Source organism: Bidens hawaiensis, unplaced genomic scaffold (assembly GCF_021521415.1).
Source record: "Bidens hawaiensis isolate Kalapana, Puna unplaced genomic scaffold, B.hawaiensis_p1.1 tig00025558_1, whole genome shotgun sequence".
Taxonomy (NCBI): domain Eukaryota; kingdom Viridiplantae; phylum Streptophyta; class Magnoliopsida; order Asterales; family Asteraceae; genus Bidens; species Bidens hawaiensis.
This window is the reverse complement of record NW_027494080.1, coordinates 238,608-260,708: the sequence shown is the minus strand read 5'-3', so window position 1 is coordinate 260,708 and position 22,101 is coordinate 238,608. Positions and strand designations below refer to the sequence as shown.

Here is a 22,101-nt window from a genome sequence, read left to right as displayed (position 1 = left end):
TTCGACCTGCTCTGATACTAATTGTAGGTCCCAAAACGACCACCGAACAGTTTTGCCCTCGATAAACGTGTCGAGACGGGTGCGGTAAATCAACGACCGAACATAAATAATATAAAGATAAGATAAATGTATGATCTCGTTGTCGGTTAAAAGATTGATAACATAAACAAAGAACCGACCCACCCTAGGTGAGCTCCCCTTGGGTGGATGATTTACACAATACAAACACACACATAAATGACAAACATAAAGCTCTATTTATAGCCAAACAACTAACATTCTAGAAGATCTTCTCCCGTTGAAGTTAAACGCGTGTCCCGAAGCTCTCGTTTTGTGTCCGGTTTCCTCGTCGGCTTTAATTATTCATTTTACCATTAATATATAACGGGTTTCGTAATTTGATATCGCAAGTCACACTTTTTGGCCCTACATGCACCTTCTATATTAATCTCTTCCACCTTCTATATTAATCTCTTCCAGACTTTCCAAACGTCGAAGTTCTTCTGGCAATTTCTCAACTAGAATATACAAAAGCGGAGATCTAAATATATCAAAAATTTTCATGTTACATATGCTGCTCGGGAATCTCCTAAGGATATACAATCTGTAAGGTGTAACTCCTCTAAATTCTCTAATCTGCCAAGATCCTTTGGTAGTTGCTCGAGAAGCTCACAACATCTAAGTTTAAGAGATATCCGATGTTTCAACATGCAAATGCTATCTGGAAGATGCTTGATCTCTTTCATTGTCAAAGTTAAGTGCTTTAGACTTTCTAACATGTACAAATCCTTGGGCACTTCTGGGATACCGCCTTATAGTGTAAGTTCTATAGAATGTTGTAAATCACAAATGCTTGCTGAGAAAGCCTCAAGGTTTGTGCAAACACATAGACCAGAAGAAAGAAGCTTCTCAAGATTTCCACTTGATGAGGGCAGATCTTCATAATATACACATTTAAACTGAAACTTTGGCAAATTGTTGTCGGGATGCAGTGGGCATGTATCTAGAGACTCTACAGTTAGATTTTACATGAAAACTGCATAATCAAGAGCAGTAGCAATCAACCTTGAACAACCTCTTAAGTTTAAAAAGACAAGCTTTTTTAGGCATCCCATAGGATCGTGAATTTCTTGAAGAAAATAACATTTGAAGATCTAACCTCTCCAGATGTGTAGTCAACTCAAGGTTAACATTGAGACCTTAGAACTGCCAAGGTTGAGGAACTTAAGCTTTGGAAGTTCAACAAGCATGTGCAGTTTTACTAACTCATTACAATATGCTAGTTTCAATGTCTCTAAATATGGGGCCGACCCAATGTTAAAGCTACTCACCTTAGAACCATAAAGTTCGAGGAATTTGAGCATTGGACATCCAACCGGCATGTTCAGTTCTACTAAATCCTTGCAATAATCCAGATATAACTTCATTAAATGTCATACCCTAACCTAAGTCGGAAATGTCGGGGCGTGAGCTGATTGCTCACAGCTCTCAAGGTACCATCATGCAATAATTTAAAGGTGACAATATCTGTTTAATTTAATTAAATATTTAAATAAATTCAAATACAAAGTACAACTCATTAAACAAATAATGAATACAAATCTAAGTCTTGATTATAATTCTTTTAACTTAATTCTTCACTACGTCTTCACCAAATCTTACAACTAGTTCAAACAATAACTTGCATATGCGTATAAAATAGAATTTTTTTTCAACAACACATGTTGAGTGAGTAGAATACCAGATTTTGACACTACAATAAGAATATATAATAAATAAAGAAAGATGCAAATTGTTGATAAACAGTTAAGCCATATCATATAAACAAATCACACAAATATAAAGATAGGGCTAAAACGTTGCCATGCGTTGGACATTGGTTACCAAATATGGGTTGTCGGTGAAACCATTGTCATGCGTCAGACGCCGGCCACTATGATGGTCGCATGATGACCTCTCCGAATGTATTCGAATAAAGAAAGTAAGCAAATAGCAAGTTAGGCATAAACTGATATACACACAAGAATAAACAATTGCAGTTTTGAATGCTAGATAATAGATAACTACTGTAAATACGTATATGTCCTCAAAAAGGTTGAAAAGAGGTAAAAATGGGAGTGATTACTCACCTGATCAAATAGGCAAAGCGATAATGATTTGATAATAAAAAGAGGTAGATCAAGCTTTTCAGGGGCGAGAAATCCTTAGTAACAATAATTGCGGGAAATAAATATGATTTGAAAACAGATCTAAAAACTAGATAGAGATTCGGAGAGTTGCTGATGATTGGGTGTGTTCTTGCGAAAGTTAATTATTACATAGTTTTATTATTGATTTTATTATCAAAGTTTTATCGTAAATAATATGATTTTATTATCTAAAATACTTAAATACATATTTATAAAATTTTGGACAGATTATATAAAGAGATTTGTTTTAAATGTTTATTTGAAACTAAAAATACGTTTAAAATATACATTATTAATAATAATAATATAGAATCGTTTATAAATACTCGAGCTTATAACCATATTTTGATATGCTAAATAAAAAGATTATACCATTTAATTTAAAAAACCTTATCAAACCCTTTATTATAAAAACCTTTATTAATTTAATACATAATATATTCACATATATACATATAATTATATTTATATAGTTCAAGAACAAACCCTAGAATCATCAATCGTTTAATCTCGTTCATATACGATCAATTACCAATAGGGTTAATGATCCAGACTCATAGACAAACTAATCCATATAAAATAATTACCTTAACGATGATTAAACGGTGGTTAAATTGGAACGAACAGGGTCGGCCAAGAACGATGACGGTACAATCCGATCGATATAATCAAATTAGTTATAGGGGTTAGATTGGCGCTGATATGAGGATAGTGTACGCATTTTTAATTGTGTTATGGTGCTCGTTAAGGAGTATATTCATGAATGCGCTATGGCGGTTAAGTACAATTAGGCATTACGTATCAGTTTGATTAATTTTACAAATTAACGAGTGTTGGTAGGCCGTAAATGGAAAGATTAACAAGATCCTTGATTCAATTACCAAGTATACAACGAGAATTGCGGTAAAAGATACGATCTGGGTAATTGGGTTGCGAGTTTGGGGTGATAAACGGGTTGGGTAAATGGATTTATGGGTTAAAGGTTTATAATATTCATATATTTCAAATCAGTCCTTGTACTATTGAGGTGGATCCAAAATAGGGTTTAAGTTTAGTTTTGGGTTAAATTTGAATATAAATCAAAGTTATTTTATATATATTAAATTGATATAATAAACAATATTAATACAATAATAAAAAACTCGATAGACGCGATTATTTTCTCGGTATAATTTCTCGAACATAAAAGCAGGTCGGGTATCGGATATAACATATAAGTTTGAAAAATTAGAGTTGTTACAGTCTCCCCTACTTTAGGGAATTTTGTTCAGAAATTAAAGAATACCATAACAAAACCATTAACTTTTGAGGAAAAGAAAACTTTTAAATATAATTTAAAAATTTATCATAATACAGAACTTTGGATAGTCAAAATAACGCTCCAAATGAAAATCCGATGAGGGCACTTATATATAAGATGTACCGGCAGCGTATCCACCACGTCCTTATCATCTTTACATTTGTACCGTTATCCCAACTACTTTTGATTATATATTATGACACACAATGGTACACATTATGATTTCCATGCGAGAACTTCGATAATTATGTTTTGGACCACAATTACTTTCATTATCGGATGGTCCACATAACTCGTCTCATCGTGTGGGTTACAAAACATTTGAAAGACATAACATGGTGATAAAGTTTTTAAACATTTTGCTTGTAAACTAGAAGGTCATATTTATATAAAACATTGCTAAAAATTAATTGAACGGTTGAGTTGATTTAATTATATTACTAAAGTTTCTAAAATCTCCTTTGATATAAGGATATAAATCTTAAGAGTTGGAAATGAAAGGATTCCTTGCAGTGGGTATTGAGATGGGTTAGGATTGAATTAGGATACACAATTTAAACAAGAGGTACGGTATTGTAAATGATTGTCTTTGGAAAGTAAGATTAATTTTATTGTCTGAGATAAAACGCTTAAAACTTATGGGTTATTCAAATTGTATTGTTTCAAAACCAACAAAAAATTGCTATAGTGTATGATTGATTTGACAAAAATATCTTTAGATAAAAATGACGAAAACAACAAAAGTCTTCTTTGAGAAAACTTACTTACGATTGATTTGATTCATCTTGATTTAAAAGACCTTGATTAATTGAATTTACAAAAATTTGAATAATTTGGGGTTAATTTATTTGAGATTGCTTGATTAGGTTGAACTTGTATGTGTTGCAAAAGCGGTGTTTGATTTGAGTTGGTTTGATAAACTTGAGCTAGATGAATATGAATAATTCGAGGACACATATGGCGTAGATGATTAGGGTTTCCATAGTTGTAGAAAGCACATGCAGCAGGTGTATTGGGTTAAGTATACGACATATACCGTTGTGGGACGTCTTGTGCACTAAGCGATGTAGGGTAAGTATTTGTAGGGATGATCGAAGAGATTACATTGGGTGCAAAAAAAACATGAGGATTGAGTGGAATGATGAAAGTTACTAGTTGAGCATAACGAGATGTAAAGTTTCTTGCTCGGGATACTTTGATTTTGCCGAGGTTGATGATTGATTTGGTTAACAACATAGTTTATCTTGATTTGAATTGCGCTTGTTTTTGTTGTTGTTGTCATGAGGATGAGTATGGGTAAATGAATTTAAACAATCAGCAAAGAAGTTAATGAACATGATTGAATTTGTTGTATTAATGTTTTGAAATTGAGTTCACATTCTAGAGATTGCAGCAGTTAACTCCTTGGCTATACAAGCAGCCATACATCGGTTATAAGAACCAAATGATTGATGTCGAGGATGACGATGATTTCTTTGGGAAGACATTCTATGATGATAAAAAATAAAGATTTATAAGGTGAATGATACGTTGAGGAAATCATTTAAATAATAAAAGAATAATTGTTTTAGATAACTTATAATAACTTAGCTTTTATGAATAGGGATTTGCGTCGTATCAAGAGGAATAGAGGTAAAAGATTGTAAGATGAGGGGTGCATTGCGTAAATACATACGAGTTGATGTAGTCAAAACGATTAATGCGTGATAACTAGATGAGGAGATAAGGTCAGTTTAAAAGTTAATTTTTTATTTGATTAAGTCAACTTAACAAACAACTAACGAAACAAAGTTTGTGTGTTGGCCTCCCATGAGCTTTCCATGGCAGTTTGAATGCCCAACAAAACTAACAAATAAAAGTAACTGAGTTGAACCGCCATGAGCATTACATGACATTTTAAATGGTCCAACAAATTAACGAATTAACAATACAATAGAATTTGTCGGGCCATGAGCATTACATGACGTTTTAATCGACCAAACTATATACGAATAAACGAGAGAAAAATATGAGTAGTTGGAGCATCCCGTGAACCACCACGTATGATGAACTCCAATAAAATAACATTCAAAACAAGTTGAGGAACGGATAGTAGGAGTGCCCATGGATACCATGGATTTTTCACCTAACGAACCATTTAAATAACAAAACACAATAATCGAAATTTACCGAATTAAGCAACGAACCACCGTGAATTCGGTTTAAAATCAACATAAGGTGTCGGTCATATAACAGTGGTGTTTCACTTCGGCCTAGAGGAACTTGTCATACTACCTAGACTTAAGGTGAAGGAGTAAAAACAAAATTAGGGAATTCTTAAGGAATTTCCCAAATATGAAAGGCAATATGATTTAATTTAAATTATTTAAGAAAAATTATCTTTGAAGGTTGAGGCATAGCCTCGGAGTTATGTGTGTGTGCATGAAAATATAATAATAAACAATCATTAACTAATTATCTAAGAAAGCTGTAAATAATAAATTTTGAACATATAAGGCAAACAGATAAGCACGTATGAGGCACCTAAGCATGTTATTAAGGTACCACTAACGACCTATCTTAAACCTTCGGCTCTATACCAACTAGTCACACCCCAACTTAAGGCAGAAATGCCTGGGCGTGAGATGATTGCTCACAGCTCTCAATGTACTATCATGCAATAATTTAAAGGTGACAATATCTATTTAATTTATTTAAATATTCAAATAAGTTCAAATACAAAGTACAACTCATTAAACAAACAATGAATACAAATCTAAGTCTTGATTATAATTCTTCTAACTTAATTCTTCACTAAGTCTTCACCAAATCTTGCAACTAGTTCAAACAATAACATGCATATGCGTATAAAATATAAATTTTGTCAGTAACACATGTTGAGTGAGTAAAACACCAGATTTTGACACTACAATTACAATAAGAATTTATAATAAATAAAGAAATATGCAAACTGTTCCTGTGAGATAAACAGTTAAGCTATAGCATATAAACAAATCAAACAAATATAAAGATAGGGCTAAACCGTTGCCATGCGTCGAGCATTGGTTACCAAAGATGGGTTGTCGGTGAAACCATTGTCATGCGTCGGACGCCGGCCACTACGACGGTCGTATGATGATACTATTAATGATGGACCTCTCCGCAATGTATTCAAATAAATCAAGTAAGCAAATAGCAAGTTAGGAATAACCTAATAAACACACAAGGATAAACAGTCGCGGTTTTGAATACTAGATAATAGATAAATAGTGTAACTACGCATATGTCCCCTAAATGGTTTAAAAGAGGTAGAAAGGGCCTGATCAAATACACAAAGCAATAATGATTTGATTATATAAAAAGGTAGATCAAGCTCTTCGGAAAACCAACGAGAAAGCCTAAGTAACAATAATTTCGGGAAAATAAATATGAATTGAATAACAAATCTAAAAACTAGATAGAGATTCAGAAAGTTGATGATGACCGGGTGTGTTCTTGCGAAATTTAAATATTGCATGGTTTTATTATTAATTTTACTATCAAAGTTTTATCGTAAATAATATGATTTTATTATCTTAAATACATAAAATACTTAAATAAATATTAATCAAATTTTGGATAGATAATATAAAGAGATTTGTTTTAAATGCTTATTTTAACATTGTATCACAAGGTTGAAAATATTTCAACCGAAACCCAACAGCTAATGCTAGATCCATCACTTGAGAGAAGTAGTTGGATGAGGTGAGTTTGAGAAACGCCCCTCATTTGAACAAGTTTGGCGTTGTTGAAGCACAAAGTATCATATGAAACGTTTCCCTTTCCTTGAAGTTTGTCCTCCCATGTCGCTTACGAAAGACTCGAATCCCCATCGAATGGTTTAGCATAAAATGGCAAGGGTTCGTCTCCTGTCATATGCGGAGTGCAACCACTATCTAAGTAATTCTCTTGATAGTCCTCCTTGATTGACCATGCATGCACTCAACATTTAATTAGACATGGGTTCCCGAGACATTTTTGTCTCGGGAAGGTCAACCGTAAATCGACCAAAACTTGATTTTATTTCCTAAAAAAATTAATTTCTTGGTGAAGACTCACTGGATGAAGACAGTCCTTAGGAATCTAGGCAAAAACTTTTTCCTTTGTTTTGGCAATTTTAGACCTTTCTTTCTTGATTTTAAAACTATTTTTTGTTGAATCCTCAGACTTTATAGTCCTGGATCCTTTTTGATTTTATCCTTTTTAGTTTTCCGGAAAGGTTTGTTTTTACGTTTTTCTTTATTAACTTTGGATCTCACATCCACTTCACTGGCTTCACTATCAGCTTGATCAGTCCTTGAATCAGGGCTACTAAAAGTAATCCGCCTCTGAATATCAAGTTGTTTCTTGAACTAGTGCTTGCAATGTCTAGCAAGGTGAGAAGAATGACCACACACAAAACAAAACTTTCTCCTAGGAGCACTATAGAACTCATCAGAACTATAATATGGTTGGTGCGGTGGGAAAAGTGATCCATGGAAAGGAACATGATTGTAAAACACATTTGATGTGTGACCCCGATCATCAAAAACACTAGTGTAACATGAATCAAAATTATTTTGTTGGTAGTGATCATAGTAGTTGTTATCAAAATAGTTGTATGACTGAGGACTTTGTGATTGATTAGTTGTTTGAGAAAATGATCTTTTATTTGATGACACATATTTACATGAAGTACTCATTTGATTATCATTTTCAAACACTTATCCTAGGCTTACAACTTGATGTCAACAGGACTTTTATCGTTGACACAATTTTCAACAAAAGTTTCATAAGGACAATTTCACAATCACAATTCATGTCTGTTTCCACCGACCCACTTTCTTCTACACAACCTGTTGAACAAGATAAATCACTACTAGAACTAACTGATGAATGAATGGGATCAACAGTTTTGTTTATTAAATCTGTTTTTTTTTTAAATTTATGTCATTTTCTTTATTTTTATCTTTTATGGAAGAATTTGTGACAATCTGCTTGAAATCTCACATCCAAATAATCCCTAAACAATCGTTGCTTTCAGATTGGAGTATCCATACTTAACAAATGACACGACAAATCAATCACTCACAAGTAAGAACCCATTTTTATCTTTTTCATGTTATCCAACATTGCATTTCCTACTAAAAGAGAAAAATGTGACTCTTTTAGCTAGTTCATAGGTAATTTGCTTTGTTTCAGCTTTGGAGTTGAAGACTATGAGGATGAAAATCAGCAACCAATTGGACCAACTGTAAGGAACGGGGGACAAGACCCCAAGGGTGAACGTGAGCCAGGAAAGACAAAGGGTTTGCCTGATCAGCGCAGACACGACGATTGCTACCGAAACATGATGCCACGATTCTGTTTAATACATTTTGACAATTATATTGTAAAATTCTCGTTTTAATGTATTTTGGTCTAGTAGAATATTGTATTTTGAAGTTTGTATTGTAAACTTTTGGATATAATTCATTTTGGTTTATTGTGTTATTTTTGGCGGATTTTGATTGTTAAAATTGTGCGATTTAAATAGATTTGGGATGTTAAATTCCGGATTTCGCCTACAATTGCAAATTAACGTTTATTAAATGATCTTTAGACGCGGTTTAAAAGTGCAGCTAATAATAATTTTCTAGAATACTTGCTGTGGTTTGGGAGCATTTAACGCAGTTTAAAGTGTGGCTAAAAGTGATTTCTAGAAATTCGAGTTGCTTATTTTCCCTGTAAGAAGTATTTGACGCGATTTTGAAAACCGCGCCTAAAAATAAAGAGAGCTTTTGCATCACTATTTTTTGACGCGGTTAAAAACCGTGTCTAAAGATCTTTTTAACCCATCTAAAGCTAGTAATATATAAAATTGTTCAGCCTTTCACTTATCGTTTCAACTTTAGTAAAAGTACTTCAATTTAACTCATTATTTCTCAAAACTTTAAAAACATAAATATGAGCCACTTGTTCAATAAAAACCTAGCTCAAAGTACTTTAAAATGTAGGAAATATATAGATAACAATATGTATATTTTAGACCATATCAACCACCACCAAAGGGGAAAGAGAACGGGCTATCTTTCGTTCATTGTCCAATGTTAACTACAACGAACTATACCGTGTGGGCTTTGAGGATGAAAGTAGTTCTAAGAGTTCACAAAGTTTGGGACACCATCAACTCGTCTGATGAAGACAAAAAATGACATGTCTATTGAATTGTTGTTTCAATCCATACCCGAAACCTTGATCATGCAAATTGGAGATCAAGAAATTGCTAAAGCCATGTGGGATTCGATCAAAACCCGACAATTAGGCGCCAAACGGGTTAGAGAAGCACGTCTCGTCAATGGAATTTGACATTATGAAGATGAACAATTCAGATTCCATAGATAACTTTGTTGGCAAGTTATCGAGCATTGTCTAGAAATCCGCGGCTCTCGGTGACGTTATAGATGCAGCATGGTTGGTAAAGAAGCTTCTCAAAAGTCTCCCAAGATCTAAGTATATTCAGATGGTTGCTTCGCTTGAGAAAGTGTTGGATCTCAACAAAACGGGGCTTAAAGACGTTGTAGGTCGACTCCGAGCGTATGAGGAGAGAATCCGAGAATAAGAAATTCAAGGGGGTAACCAAGGTAAAATTTTATTAGGTAAATATGATCCATCATGTCATAGAAGTTTTGAATCTAATAGGGGCGGGGACGAGGAGGTAGAGGTCGCAGTGGAGGCTGATTTAATGACCAAGACCGAACCCCTGTACCGAACAAGGGCCATCAAGTCATTGGAAAATAAAGGTGAAGAAAGATAGGTCAAAGATTTTATGTTAGCGATGTGACCATTTTAGTCACTTTGCATTGGACCGAGTTCAAAAGGGTCAAGAAGCAAACAAAACTGAAACCTGTGAAAATTTTGATGATGCGGCATATATGCATCAAGTTGTGTTTTAAATGAATAAAACCTAATACAGAAGAAATACGAGATCAAGCGGGTTGAAGATGATGTTTGGTATCTGGATAATGAGGCAAGTAATCATATGACGAGAACATAACCGGGAGGGCTAAGTTCGGAGATCAGTCATCATTTCAAATCAAGGGAAAAGGCTTAATTCTTTTCCAAGGAAAATCGGGTGACCAAGACTTGCTAACCTAGTTTATTACATTACGGAGTTAAATATAATAAGTCTCGGTCAGAGTCCGAATATGACATTCAGATGAAACGCGATCTTCTGACCATGTACGATGAGAACATGTGGTTACTCATGAAGATAAAGAGATCCGCAATCTGACTATATTAAATACGAATGAAGATTGGAGCTCCCGTGTGTTTACACTCAAGGATCCAAGATGATGCATGGCGTTGGTATGCAAGGCTTAGGCACATAAGTTTCGAGTTAATGAAATCAATGGCCAAAAAGAATCTAGTACGAGTTTACCACGTGTTGAACATGAAAATCAATTGTGTGAATTGTGTTTGGTGGGTAAAAAAATGAGGCGTTCGTTTCCGGCCACATCCTCGTTTAGAGCATCCCAACCTTTGGAGTTAGTTCATGGCGATTTATACGGTCCAATAACCCCACCCACTATCTCCGGTAATAGGTATGTCTTTGTTATTATAGACGATTACTAACGATAAATGTGGACGTTTTTATTGAAAGAAAAGGTGAAGCGTTTAAAAGTTGTAAGAGATTTAAACCCTAATCGAGACAGAGGTGCATTTACCAATGAAAACTTTCCGAACCAATAGGGGAGGAGAATTCACTTCACGTGATTTCAATCGGTTCTGCGACGAATGGGGAATTATTCGGCATTTAACCACCCCGTACACGCTACAACAAAATGGCATGGTAGAAAGGTGAAACAGAACTTTAATGGGGATGGTACGGAGTATTCTAAAGGTGATGCATGTACCGAATTATATATGGGGAGAAGTGGTCCGACATTCTATGAACGACTTAAAAAGTTCAAGTTGAATTTACTAATCCGGTATATTTTCCACGTTTATAGGAGTGCATCTATGTTTCTGCTTTACGAATATGATATTTTTTGGGCATTTTGATAATATCAAGTCTTATTCCTATTTTGGTATTTTTCATTTCGGGATTTTTAGCTCCGAGTAGCAAAGGACCGGAAAAACTTTCTAGTTATGAATCAGGTATAGAACCAATAGGCGACGCTTGGTTACAATTTAGAATCCGCTATTATATGTTTGCTCTAGTTTTTGTTGTTTTTGATGTTGAAACGGTTTTTCTTTATCCATGGGCAATGAATTTCGATGTATTAGGTGTATATGTATTTGTAGAAGCTTTAATTTTTGTGCTTATCGTAACTGTTGGTTTAGTTTATGCATGGCGAAAGGGAGCATTGGAATGGTCTTAGCTCCCGAATATTCAGACAATAAAAAGAAAATCGGAAAAAATTGAGATAGTTATGAATTCCATCGAGTTTCCCTTATTTCATCGAACAACCCAAAATTCAGTTATTTCAACTACATTAAATGATCTTTCAAATTGGTCAAGACTCTCTAGTTTATGGCCGCTTCTCTATGGTACCAGTTGTTAACCTTTTTAATCAATCGAGTCCCAACCCGAGCCTTGGTTGATCAAACTCCATATGAATGGCTCAAGATAAAGAAACCGATTATTGAACACGTTGAGTATTTGGGTGCATGTCGTATGCTAAAGTTGATACCGTACATCTAAAGAAACTTGATGACAGGTCGAGACAACTCATTTATCTTGGGTCGAAGACGGGTTCAAAAGCGTATCGTCTCTTCGATCTAAACACCCAAAAAATAGTGGTTAGTCGGTATGTTTGTTGTGTTTGATGAAAATAAAGGGTGGAATTGGGCAAAAAAAGTCGAGAAGAATGACTATGAGCCGGCCATGTTTTCTATTGTGGGGGCCGTGATTGACAATGGAAATAGTCAAATCGAACCCACTATTGAAGAAACATCCTAAAGCAATCCAAGTCCAAGCTCTAAACCGACAACATCGGGTCAACCCAAGTCTAACGACACACCCGAACCAAGTTATATCGGGCATAATTCCTCACCCTTTTCTAATCTGAATCAGAAATTGGGGGGGGGGGGTTGAATGTTGGATTAATTTCTATTCCGGTTCACAAGCCAGTGAACCGGGCCTAAGAAGTTTTAACAAGCCAGTTAAAATCTAGGGGTGTATTATGAAACATTCTTCCATTTCCTTGGTGGCCAAATTCACATTGTTGGCCAAGTTCAATTTGTTGGCTAAGTTGACCTTTTTTCCAAGTTCACCTTGGTGGCCAAGTTGAGTGGTGGACACATATTATGCTTGGTGACCAAGTTTGGGTTATTAGTATAAATACATGTACAAAGTTAGGGCTAGGTATAACAACACACCAATCACCACCATCACTACCAATGATACTATAGTTAGTTTTTTTAGCTACATTTTTTGGTTATAATATAAGTCAGTTTTTTTTAAGTTGTGCGTTAATTATCGTTTATCATTCTTGACTGATTACTTTTACATTAATAATCAGAAAAGAAAGTCGTGGACCTGAATGTGATTATATCTATGAAACTCATATATCTTCTTGCTACAAATAAAAGCAGCTAAAACAGCCGAGTGAATACCCCCAAATAGCACAAATAACGGCAAAATCAGATTGAGAAAAATTCGATGAATAATAAGTGACAGTACTGGGCCTATAATTTTTCTTTTTAATTAAAAATAAAAACTTGAGATGATCAGTTCGTATCCTACCGGAGTGTTATCTAGACATGGAAAAATGGGTGGATTGGGTAATAGGTAAGCTTTGCACGGGTCAAACCTCACAAGCAAAACTCTATTTTATGTATGTATCCCTTTTATTTAAATCTTTTAGGCTAACCCGTACGACTCATTGTAGACAAAAAGATAATCCAAATCAACCCATCTTCTAATGAGATGATTTTGGAGGTGTTATGCATTTTTGAATGCACACTTGGGATCATTGAAGTTAAAAAGAACTCAGATTGTCAAAAGAGAAACATTGAAATGCATCAATGTCTTCTAGAGAGACTATGCTGGGTTCATAATCATTGATAACATAAAGCCACACAAAAATGTGAACCATAATTAGCGATTCAGAGCTATAAAATACATTGTATTGCTTAGAGCATGTTTTTATCGCTATAACAAATATTTACAACAAAGGGAAAATATCCTACAAATGTATTCATGCAGTGGCACATCAGAGAATTTTTCCCAGGTCAGTTTGGCGTTCGGGTCGGGTTGGAGAACTCGCCTGAAAATTTATTGTTATTAGATCCACAAATTCAAGTTTCACCTAAAGTCTTGAACCTAAAACTAATTATCCATAAGACTAACAATCAAACAAGCAGCAATGAACAACACTCAACTAATAATCATAATTTTCTAGACTAATAAACACTAAATAAAGTAATAAACAATCAAACAACACTTCCGTAAAATTTATATTTCAATAAACAATCAAACATACCCGTTTTTTTTAACAAATCGCCCTGATCAGCCTAATATGATTTCTGATTTTGCCTTATCCAAAGACTTTAGGAACAATCTTAACACACTGGTATTTGAAGCACAATAATAACACTAGAAGATAAAGCAATCAAAGTATCAAACAACGAACAATCTTACACACCGGGATTAGGAAACTCGATATGATATCTGAATTTTTTTCCCAAAACCGGTACTCCATGCCCCTTCTGCTTGACAAACATGTACCAGACAACTCTATCTAGTACAAAAAAAAAATATATATCTATGACTCCGGTCATGGGTTTTTAAGCCCGCCACTGCCTATGTGATACGAGGCCATGTATGTAGAGATTTCTGTCAAGGATGTAAAACCATACGACTCAAGCCGCCATGTAGACCCAATAATATACACATCTTTAAGCTGATAAATGCTCCGTGGAAGACGAGTTATGCCTGCACCTTCTATATTTAACAATTTCAAACATTCTAAACATCCAAGATCCTCAGGCAATTTCTCTACTTGAATACAATAGGGAAGACACAAATACTTTAAACACTTCAACTTACAAATGCTGTTTGGAATAGCTTGTAAGGATATACATTCCGTTAGGGATAACTCCTCTAAACGCTCTAATCTGCCAAGATCCTTGGGTAACTGCTCAAGAAGCCAACAAGATTTAAGTTGAAGAATTTTCAGATGTTTCAACATACAAATGCTATCTGGAAGATACTTAATCTCTTTTATCCACAAATGTAGCTCATTTAGACTCACTAACTGGTACAGATCGTTGGGCACTTCTGGAATACTACCTACCAGTGTAAGCACTCTTAAATGTTGTAAACCACAAATACCTGCTGAAAAAGACTCAGGATTCGTGCAAGCACATAAACCGAAAGAAAGAAGCTTCTCAATATTTCCACTCAACGAGGGTAAATGTTCAATATATTTACATTTAAACTGAAATTTTGGCAAATTACTTTTAGGATGCAGTGGGCATATATCCACGGACTCCGCAGTTAGTGCTAATGTAGCTGCTAAACCAAGACCACCTAATTCATGTCGTCTGTTAACAAAGTCCTTAAACCTTTGGCAACCGGTTAAGTTTAAGTAGACCAAATTCTTTAGGCATCCCACTGGAGCGTAAATTTCTTCAAGAAAATAACAACCTCCGAGATCCAAAATCTCAAGATGTGGAGTCATCCCAAGGTTAAGGTTTTTCACGTTAGAATCACCAAGGTGGAGAAATTTGAGCTTTATACATTCAGTGGGCATGTTGAGTTCTTCAAAGTAATTACATGCTCCAAGATTTAATTCCTCGAGATTCCGAACCATCCCAAGATTAAGGTTCCTCACCTTAGAATAACTGATTGTGAGGATTTTGAGATTCGGACATTCAACCGGCATGTTAAGCTCAAGGAAGTCATTACATCCTTCAAGATTTAACATCTCAAGTTGTGGAGTTAGCCCAAGATTAAAGTTTTTCAACTTAGAACCATTGAGATTGAGGAATTTGAGCTTTGGACATCCATAAGGCATATTGAGCTCGACAAAGGCATTACATTCTCCAAGATCTAACTCCTCGAGATACGGAGTCAGCCCAAGATTAAGGTAGGTCAATTGAGAACCAATGAGTTTGAGGAATTTCAGCTTCGGACATTCATTGGGCATATTGAGCTCTACAAGGTTATAACATCTGTTAAGGTCTAACTCCTCGAGATATGGAGTAAGCCCAAGATTAAACTTGCTTAACTTACAACCACTAAGTTTGAGAAACTTGAGCTTTGGACATTGATAGGGCATGTTGAGCTCTACAAGGTCATAACAATTGCTAAGATCTAACTCCTCGAGATATGGAGTCAGCCCAAGGTCAAAAGTACTCAATGGTGAAAAATTGAGGTTAAGAAATCTGAGCTCATCAAGAACCTGACTTAAGGGAAAAAATGAATATCAATATGATTGACACAATATAGCGTAATAACAGATCATGCAAAACAGCCAATAAACCGTCAACAATTCTACCTTTCTTTCTCCCCCCTCCCAGAGTTGAGAGATGCCGCTATACTGCATATCAAGGTAAACCAACTTATTTGCTTGAAATGTTTTTGGTAAACACTGAAAGGGATAACAAGACCAATGTAGACATTGTAGAGTATTTGGTAAGTATTGGTCAACTTCATTACTTATCAATTCCTTATGTACGTCATCCACGTAAAGAAATCTAAGCCCGTTCATCTTTCTAAGACCTTTCATAATCATAGCTGAGTGGAGCTTCACATACAACAGTTTTACACTTCTTGTTGCACATGTACCCTGTAAAGAAAAATCTTAAGACAGAAATTTTGTCATGACAAATATAAATGTGTTAAATTAACATTAATCTTACCAAGTCATTAACCAATATATCTTCAATTTCCTTTTTAATCCATAGTCGGTTATGTCTATAAGGCTTATCAGGGTGCAAACGACGAACAATATTCATGCCAAGTTCTTCTAAATGGTCATGCAACTGCAAGTGGCCATCATAAGATATAGTTATCAGCGATTTCTGCTCAAGAACTCTTAAACCAAGTTCTGCATGAAATCCACAACTTTCAAGTAATCTAATTGCTTTCTTCTTTGCCATACCCTTTAGTATGCATGCAACATCTAGGAATATTTCTTTGTAGTCATCCTCTAGACCATCATAGCTTATTTCCAGTTTTTTCAAAGTTTCCTTCAAGGGAATTGTTCTTAGTCTTTTTAGTGCATGTTCCCATTCACTTTCAGTTCTGTCACAAAGAAATGAACCCAAAACTTTGATTGTTAAGGGAAGTCCAGCAGCATATTTTACAACCTTTCTAGAGAGCTCTTCATACCCTCGAATTGGAATCTCTTTCCCAATTGCATACCTACTGAAGAGGCAAGCTGCTTCCTCGTTCGATAATAAACAAACATCATGAATAAAGTTCACTCGGTGTGCCTTCAACACTTGCTCATCTCTTGATGTGATGATGACTTTACTTCCTGGCATAAACCAACTAGGCTCACCTGCTAAGGCCTCAAGCTGGTCTATATGATCCACATCATCTAGAACAAGAAGAACTTTTCTACTACACATCATCTTTTTCAACAATGTTTTCCCGTGAGCAACACTTTGTATATGAATGCTTTGATCATTAAACAGGTCTGTATAGACCTGTTTTTGCAATTCCTTCAAACCAGAAAATGAGTCTTTTGAAACTTCTCGGACATTCTCAACAAAGCTTTTACCTTCAAACCAGTCAGATATATGATCAAAAACAGCCTGGGCCAAAGTTGTCTTGCCACCACCTCCTATCCCCTTGATCCCTACCATACATACATCATCGGAATCAATTTCTAAAGATGACACTACATTCTTTACCCGGTCCTCCATGCCTACTAACTTCGCATCAACGCTCGAATTAATGAAATGTGGCTTAAGTAATATATCTTTAACAATTAGTTGGATGAACTTAGCTTCATGTCTGTGTTAACGAAAATTCTATTAGATTACTCACAATCCAACTAATTTCAATTATATAATATACAATATTTTTATAAAGTAATAACGTAGTGATACAAGATGAAGGAATTACCCATCAACAGTGTTCTTCAACTCCCACCCAGCTAGACATGCTGCCTCTTTGAGAGCATCTCTCCATCTTTCAGCAGCCTCTTTCTCTACATGTTTTGCAAAGGCTTCTCCTACTGACCCGCTTTGGCTGCGGACTTCAGTGGGTTCAACGTCATAGAAGACTGGGTAAGCAGTCTGCTCACTCGTCCTCTGGCACTCCATAATCTTTACGAGCTCGTCTAAGCACCACGATGAAGATGCATAGTTTTTGGAGAAAACAACGATGTGAAATCTAGACTCTTCAATGGATCGTATGAGCTGATTGTTAATCTTTTTCCCTTTCTCAATTCTCTCATCATCTTTGTAGGTGGTAACGCCTCTACTGTGAAGAGCATGATAAAGATGATCAACAAAGTTCGTACGGGTGTCTTCACCCCTAAAACTCAAAAATACATCATACTTGAAGCTCTTTTGAATGGATGAAACTGAAGTGTATGCCATTGAATGTATGCTTCAAGAATCTAATAAAATGATAGCTTTATTAACTGTGGAAAGTTATATGAAACGATAAGAGAAAGTTTATACTAAGATGACAAGGGCTTAATATTAATATATTTTATGATTGGCTGAGGAAAAAAGATTCTTAGTTGTATTATAAAATATAAAGGCCATAAAGACAAAATGTATACCTAACCCACCTTCAAAAATATTGAGTGCGCGTGAAGACCATTTACTAGTGGATGCAATATATATGCTAATACCTTTTCAGTAATTCATAGTATTTTCTTGTAGGTCCCTTGGACGGATCAAATAACAAACAAACTAGTGGTTAAGCAAGATATCGGATCTTGCAGTGTTACATTTATTACTAGCTAGCGGAAATAACTAGCGGTTAACCAAGATCTCGGATCTCGTAGTGTTGGGTTTATTGCCCGATGTAAAAAGGTTGAGAGGAGAGGAGTGAGTAGGTGAGAAGATCAGAGTTTGGTATTTTGTAAAAGGTTGGTATTTGCATGGGTAAATACAAAAGATTAAAATAGAAAAATGGGACCATACAATCTCCCTCTAGCCTTTAGTATTTATTCCGTTAGCTCTTGTCTTTTGCCGGTCTCGTATTAAAATCTTTCCTCGTAGTTGAATAGTTGATTGTCAACAAGATAGTGTACAATCTTGTTGAACTTCTCAACTATTCCGTCAATGTTTTCGCGTCAGACATCTTCAACTGTTCCAAATGGGGAGTTGTATAGATTCAGGAGGTCTTCTTTGCTAAGCGCTGCAAGCTCATGTTCGTCAAATAAGCGGAAGTGGTGCATGTTTTCACAATGAATTACCACCTCTTCTATGTTGTTGTCAAACTCCCAGCAGATGAAACACTCGAACAAGTTGGGAAAGAATGATTCCCCATGATAAATTGCTCGCCCATCCTTGTAGGTCTTGTATTGCCACATCTTCTTCTTTTTTCCTGTGACAGGATTAACCTCCGTGGGATGCCAAAAGGACTTACTCTTGTTGAGCTTGAAGTCAGGTTAATCCTTCTTCCATTGTTTGCTCAGAAACCGATTAAACCATCCCTTGAGCTCCTTCTATGTCATATAATGACCAACGATTCTTCTGAAGTAGTTCACATTAAGGTTGAACAAAGTATGCATATCCCGGAGATGCATGCAAGTGAGATCTCCATTTGCTCGTCGAATGACCCATGTTTTAATGTTCGAGTGCCATTTGTAGTAGACAATTGGAGAGTCATCAAGATAGGAATAGATTCGGTCTCGCACGCTAGCTCGATTGCTGATGGAGTATAACTTGTTTTTTCGACGTCTCAGAGCTTGAGACTTTTCTGCAGCATTAATGGTTTGAGCAGGAAGAGCCATCACGGCTCATTACAAACCGGAGTATCTGGATTCGGAGAGTAGTTGATCTCGTCATCGTCTTCTTTTTTTTCTTCCACGGCTTCTTGAACTAAATATTCGGTACCTGCACAAGAATCAACATATTTCAGCCTCCAACGCAGCGTCCGCATCTCTGACTTTCCTTTCCGGATCGTCTCTGACTTTCCTTTCCGGATCGTCAGAAGCTTCGTTTAGCAAGTCTTCAGATTGTTGTTCTACCAGTGGTACCATCACCATCACTTTCATCATCACCATCACCGCTATCATCACGCTGCTCATCATAGTTGTCACGAAGAACATCATCCTCATCATTCTCATCATCACATTCATCATCATCACCATCAGAGTCATCATCATCAGACTCGTCACCATCATCGTCATTACCATCATCATCACCATCGTCACCTTCAACCACATTCTCTCCAACATCTGGAGTAATCACTTTTGCAATTTAAGTAGCTACAACAAGGGCACTGACCTGACTAGTACTAACAGCAGTACCAATGACAGATGTGCTCACTAAGGTTCCAGCAACCATGATTTGTTCATCTCCAGCATCACCAACACGGCTTCCACTCTCACCCTTCTTTGAAGATCCGAAGACAATCCCATCCAGACTGCTTTGATCTCCACCCTTCTAGCATCAACAACAAGGTTAGCAAGAGCATATCGTTTCTTGTTTCTTTGCTCAATACTTTGTTGTCCTTGCACCCATCGTCTCCACGAGACGACTTCTCAACTCCTCAACATCATCACCAGTCATTCTCATGACATCAGTGGCATCGAGATAACGATTAACAAGACCGTCATTGATAAGGTCTTGATCGTTGTTGGGGCTTCGCTTTTCTTCAATTTCTTTCTATAATCGCTCAATCATCGATCTGAGCTCCACATTCTCACCAATCAGGGTTCCCACATTCCTTGAAGAACTAGAATCACCCTTCAATAGACTAACCCGTGAACCAAGAACTTCACATTCAATCAAAGCACGGTCCACACTTGACTCTAGCTCCATTCTAAGATTTTGAGCAAAGTTGGAGAAGGAAGGAAGATCAGTTTCAAGATGTGAAACCCTTGATTTAAGTATGATAATGTCGTCATTATGCTCAGCGTTCATCAGAGACTCTTGGCTAACCTATTGTTGTTGATTGTCCACCCGCTTTTGCAGATTTCCAATCCATAGTCTTTGGCTTTCTATTAGGGCCCGATCAACCTCCTTGTATTGCTCCAGTTAAGCAACCTGAGCAACCATCTCATCTCTTTCCTTCCCGACCCTTTCACTAACAGCCTGTTGATCTTTAATGAACTTGATGAACAGGTGTTCATGCTTTTTGTTTGATTCCTCTAGGGCATGAATCCTATCGAGGATAAGATCTCGAAATACTGGAGATTTCTTTGATTTTCCACTTGACAAGGGAATGGTAGATATGATAGGGCTTTTGATGGTTGAAGGAGGTGTAATGTAAAAGGATGTATGTATGGGTGTTTGGGTTGGAATAGTGATGGTTTGGGTAGGTAACTGTGTGGTGATGGTTAAGGGTAGGTTAATGGGCTGGCTTGAGGTTGGTATGGTTTGTGAGGTGGTTTGGGTGTGAATTGAGGAGGTGAAGGTGGAGGTCCAGAAGGATGTACCTTTGACGGGGAAAGTGAATTGGTAGGTGAGTGGACTAAAAGGTGAGGATGTCCTAGGTGGTAAAATGGTTTGATATGCGGACTCGGTCTCGATTTGGGTGGTGGATATGGGTATATTTTCTAAGATGGAAGGTAATGGTTCATCTAATCTAGATGGTGAGGTCTCGGGAGGAGTAACGGGTTCATCTACTAGTCTCCTAGAGGTGGTAGGCTTTGCTATGGTTTTGGTTTTTGTCTTGGTCTTGGGTTTGGGTTTGGGTTTGGGCACATGTACTTATTTAGCTTTAAGTGTTCTAATGTGCGGGCTAGGGTGGTCGGTGAGGATCAGTTTGTGTTGTTGTTGGTGGTTGTGTCATTAAAGTGGAAATCGAAGGAAAGATTACCTTAACAAACATGGGCATCTTGAAACATCTGGATTTCTTGGAGTCTTTAACCTTCTTCAAACGTTTAAGAGGGCGCCCTGCTCCTCTTTTTCTTCTTTAATATCCTCCTTTGACGACTCACCAGTAGAAGGCTTGCTGACAACCTTCCACTTCTTCTTCTCATGATGTTTCTTGGTTCTGTGTTCACCTACGTCAGTTTTAGTATTTGTGGCCTCACTATCAACCACATCATGATCACTTCTTTGACCATCGTCATCACCATCATCCTCATTATCTCCATCTCTTTCTTCCTCTTCCGTCTCTTCACTATCTGGTTTAGTTTCAGCAAACGCGCCAAACTTCATACCAGGTTCTTGTCCTCGGCACTTATAGCCACTTCATCCAATGGGCTCCAAAAACGCCTTGATGCTTAGACAGACAGTGAGCAACCACATGGAACAAGAGTTTCTAATAGGCAGGTAGATGCCTCTTCTCACACGTACTCCATGTAACGTCATATCCAACGTCCTTCACAGACTGTTCCATGTCTTTCTTCTCAAAGAGTTTTGAATAATAATATGGGGCATCTTTAATAACCAAGGCTCTTCTGATGACATCCTCCATGATCGCCAATTTTTGTTTTGCCGCCTCGGTTGTTATTGAGTTCCTTTTCTTAACCGTCTTTACAT

General features: G+C 36.4%; 1 protein-coding gene across 1 annotated transcript; it reads right to left on the bottom strand.

The window, feature by feature from the left end:
* Window positions 1-444: 444 nt before the first annotated feature.
* Window positions 445-18,030, bottom strand: LOC143571740 (disease resistance protein RPV1-like). The gene is made up of 6 exons (XM_077057082.1): window positions 17,552-18,030; window positions 16,339-17,440; window positions 15,975-16,265; window positions 14,408-15,878; window positions 602-739; window positions 445-518 (listed from the first exon to the last, which is right to left on the bottom strand). Exons 1-6 carry the CDS (start codon window positions 18,028-18,030, stop codon window positions 445-447), a joined length of 3,555 nt encoding a protein of 1,184 aa, XP_076913197.1.
* Between the last annotated feature and the right edge of the window lie 4,071 nt (window positions 18,031-22,101).

Coding starts and splice junctions, on each gene's coding strand:
- LOC143571740 (XM_077057082.1), bottom strand. CDS start 18,030: ATGGCATACACTTCAGTTTCATCCATTCAAAAGAGCTTCAAGTATGAT. Junction 740..14,407: donor GTTAAATATAGAAGGTGCAG/GCATAACTCGTC, acceptor TGACAATGAAAG/AGATCAAGCATCTTCCAGAT. Junction 519..601: donor GGAGTTACACCTTACAGATT/GTATATCCTTAG, acceptor TGTATATTCTAG/TTGAGAAATTGCCAGAAGAA.